This window comes from Sinocyclocheilus anshuiensis, unplaced genomic scaffold (assembly GCF_001515605.1).
Source record: "Sinocyclocheilus anshuiensis isolate Anshui unplaced genomic scaffold, SAMN03320099.WGS_v1.1 scaffold786, whole genome shotgun sequence".
In the NCBI taxonomy this organism is placed as follows: Eukaryota; Metazoa; Chordata; class Actinopteri; order Cypriniformes; family Cyprinidae; genus Sinocyclocheilus; species Sinocyclocheilus anshuiensis.
This window is the reverse complement of record NW_015544172.1, coordinates 162,277-166,227: the sequence shown is the minus strand read 5'-3', so window position 1 is coordinate 166,227 and position 3,951 is coordinate 162,277. Positions and strand designations below refer to the sequence as shown.

At 38.9% G+C, this 3,951-nt stretch overlaps 1 protein-coding gene across 1 annotated transcript in view; it reads right to left on the bottom strand.

Annotated features, from left to right (window-relative positions):
• The window catches only part of LOC107696016 (retinol dehydrogenase 10-A-like), a 13,480-nt gene extending 10,160 nt beyond the window's left edge, over nucleotides 1–3,320 (bottom strand). The window contains exons 1-3 of the mRNA XM_016496150.1: nucleotides 2,656–3,320; nucleotides 1,518–1,569; nucleotides 405–588 (exon numbers count right to left, since the gene is read on the bottom strand). Of these exons, the coding sequence (XP_016351636.1) occupies nucleotides 405–588; nucleotides 1,518–1,569; nucleotides 2,656–2,947 (528 nt within the window). The 5' untranslated portion in view covers nucleotides 2,948–3,320. The remainder of the gene's footprint in view (nucleotides 1–404; nucleotides 589–1,517; nucleotides 1,570–2,655) is intronic.
• Between the last annotated feature and the right edge of the window lie 631 nt (nucleotides 3,321–3,951).

Here is a 3,951-nt window from a genome sequence, read left to right as displayed (position 1 = left end):
AGACACATTTGTTTGCACTCAACGACACCAGACGGATTTAACGACTGAGCTTCTAAGTGCTTGATGTAATTGATTTTGAAAGAATAAACATTGAGTATATAAGTCAATTTAAAACTTCACTCTGGCTTATTATGAACATGCATGGAGCAAAAGAGGTTTGCTTTCCAACTTGGCTCAAGTGCAAATACCAGAGAAGAGAAAGGAGTATGTGCTGAACAGATGGGCTCATGGACAGTGGCATCATGTGATATAGCACAATCACTAAAAGAGGGCATTTCACTGCGTTTTCCCACTTAAAAAGAGCTCTATACTTTCTTTATGATGCATGCATATTGACTGGTTACACTGTTACATCAGATATTGCTGTATATAGTTGTGTAGTTTCAGAGTTAAATGAGACTCACCCAGAAGTGTGCATGGCAGTTCACAACCATGGTCCTCTCGATCAGCTCATCAGGGCACTCCAGCAGGTGGTGGCCGGATACAACACCAGCGTTGTTGATTAACAATTCCACTTCACCGACCTCCCTGCGCACTTTCTCTGCTATGGAGTACACACTCTCCCTCTTGCCCACATCAACCATGTATGTATACACCTGCGGCTGGAACGGAGGGACCTCTTCCACACCACCAACAGCTCCTTTGAAAACCACCATCAATATATTTATTTTCCAGGCAGTCTGGGATGATATCAACCCTCACCTCTCCAACAAACATTAACCATTCTGTCTTACATATCATTAAAATATAAAAATCCCCAACAGACACGTGCAGGAAAAAAAAAACATCCACAATCCACCTCAACATGACTTTAGCGGCATGATTTAAAACAAACTGTCCCATTACAGCTCATCCCATAAGGTGGTCTCAGTAAGACAATGCAAACTACAGACAGGCCATTTACGCATTTACTGGTAAGAGGTTAATTAGTGAGGCCAAGTGAGAATGGACTCGCCCAAATGGTACTTCCCCAGGCAGGATGTGCTCTTCAATGGGCTTTAAATTAACAAACCAAGGCAGAGCAGATTGTTCCTGGTGATCTTACTAAAACCCCCTGCTGGAGTTCTCTTGCTCATAGCTTGTTTATATCCGCAGATCGAGGAGCTTTGGAGAGGACTACGTTGAAACGGCAGGGGGCATGTAAATAAAAACCTCTCTGAGTGGAAGCATGGTTTTAAGATCAGTTCTGATGTTAGAACTCACAGGGACTGACTTGATGAAGTCAGGGAGGGTAATCTGATCCTAGATCAGCTCCTGTACTGATATTCTTACTGAACACATGCCAGATCCTCATAATCTCACAGCCTGTGGATGTCTGCTTCAGCAGAACATCCAGACTGAGCCGTAAATATTAATTTTGGCTGCCAAAAAACAAAGGAATGAATGAAAGCAAATGGATAACATAGACTAAGAAAGAAAGGGCAAGACAGATGAGACTGGAGTGATTACATGAGGAATATGCAACGCTTATTGGTGAGTTTTAAGCACTCTCCCTCTTGCCCACATCAACCATGTATGTATACACCTGCGGCTGGAACGGAGGGACCTCTTCCACACCACCAACAGCTCCTTTGAAAACCACATTAGATCATTATCTGAGATGTAGAGAACCACGAAACTCAAGCTTCATTTGATTCAGTTTCATTGATTCAGAGTTTAAAAATAAATGGGAAAAAAATGGAGAAATAACAGCAGTTGTGTAGGAAGCAAATAATCTAAAAAGAAAGAAAAGATTAATCCCTCACACTGACATAGCTTGCGAATTTTAATAGGTTTTGGCCATGTGACTGTCATCAGGTAAACAGTACATGATAAAGGACGCATGATCAAAACATACAAAATTTTGCAAGCTAAAGCAGTGAGAGGGATTCTTTTTTTGTTAAATTAACTGATTCGGAGTTTGAATCTACTTTACATTAGGCATTTGGTGAAAAATATCTGCCATGGAGCCAACTAAGATAATTGCAACAATAGGTAAGACTATGGCCTAATTTATATAGATAGACCAATAATCGGTCGGTCAATATCTACTAACTGGTGGGTCTCCAATGAATATCCCCATAAAACACCTGATGTTTTACATAAAACATAAAACAAAACAATGGTGTTCACAGGTAAACAAACTTATTTAATTATAAGAGTGTTTGCATAATTACACCACTTTTACAGCATTCATTCTCAAGCGAGAAACATGTAGCATTTTAAAATAACAATAAAAAATATAAAAATAAATTTGACCACCTGGAGTGCAGCAACTTAATGGCAATAATAATGGTTATAATATATTTTATTTTTATACTGTTATATAATAATTATTAAATAGAATATTTCATTTTTTTTAAATCAGTGTAGAAAATGTTCTCACTTGTTGTTTGATGTTTTGGTCATGTGTTATTATTTAGTTATTATTGCAAATAAGGGGAAAAAAAATTAAAAATCAATTTTGCATACTAGTTATTGGACATTTAAACAAAGAAATTGTATGAGTCATCTCTTCTTTATACATCAAACATTCAAGGACTATACACAAAACAAGATTATTTAATACCAACAAAGACATAAAGCTACCTGGACTAAACACAACAGACCAATTCATTTTAAATATGATAAACATGTAAGTTCAGGTAAATAGAAATATGAAATCATCCCATTTACCCTCTTTAGCTATCGAGTTGTCATCTTGCTCTCTGTAGATCTGTCGCACCATCTCCGCAGTTTCCTCATTGCTGTGGCTGTTGATGTCCCACAGCACCAGTGTAGCCCGGCGCCGGGCGAACTCTTTGGCGAAGAGCCGCCCGAGTCCGCCGCCCGCCCCGGTGATCACGCACACCTGTCCCGCTACGCTCTTCTCCTTCGGCCATATGAGCCACTTGAGTCCGGCCATCACGATGGCCCAGAGAACTTTGAGCATGACCACGAAAAACTCCACGACAATGTTCATCATCATGTTTAATGCCGCGCTGTGACTTTGTTTTAAATAAAGATGAACGTCTCACAATGTCCAGTTACACCTAAATGACTAATCAACCTGAGTTTTGCTGTTGTGCTGCTACCATTAGCATATAATTTATTGTTTAACTATGCGCCTAATTATGGGGTGAACATCCAATTAACCCCAACTGTCATACAACTACTAATATACATATATAAAAGCCTATACACAAATCAACAATATAACGCATCAAACTTTCAGAATACGAGCATCACAAATAAAAGCACTAATTTAACGCTACAACACAGACGAGTCTCCCCGCCAGCGACCTATCGTATCCCGGCACGAATGCGCGCAATAGCTGCCAGTGCACCACTGCTCTGTGATCGAGATCTGCTGCTCGCTCTCTATTTAAACCGGCCCCTCTCCACAGGACCCGACCGAGTGATTGGCCCAGATGCCTGATTGAAATTTACATCTACTTAGCTCAGCTGTGGACGTTTGGGATGTGTTATAACATTGTCTGACTAATAAGTAGCTGTGGTTGTATTTTTAATGCTTAGGCGGATGTTTCAATGAATATGTTATATCAGTGCATATAACTGGATGTTATATGATTTGTGCTTTGCTTGGAGAAAGTAGTTCAATGCGTTGTTTTAGGAGCCCACAGAATGATAGATAGAGATTTCTCAGTGGTAAACACTGAAAAGAAGAAATACAATACAAAGCTGTTTCTACAAAAAGGGAAAATGTAGGCTATTAATAGGCTGTTGAAAAGCAATACAAATGTTTATGTTTAGCTACATAATAAAAGCCAGACATAAAAAAATATATTATGTAAAAATAGCAATAAGTACAAGAAAAGTGCATCTGAAAATGAAACATGTTAAACCTCTTAATTATTTTATTCTGAAAAATGCACTATAACGCCAGTTTGCACATTGCATTTTGTAATAGGGATATCAAGATTTATATGGAAACCACACTCTAAAAAATGCTGGGTTAAAAAGGGACAAACC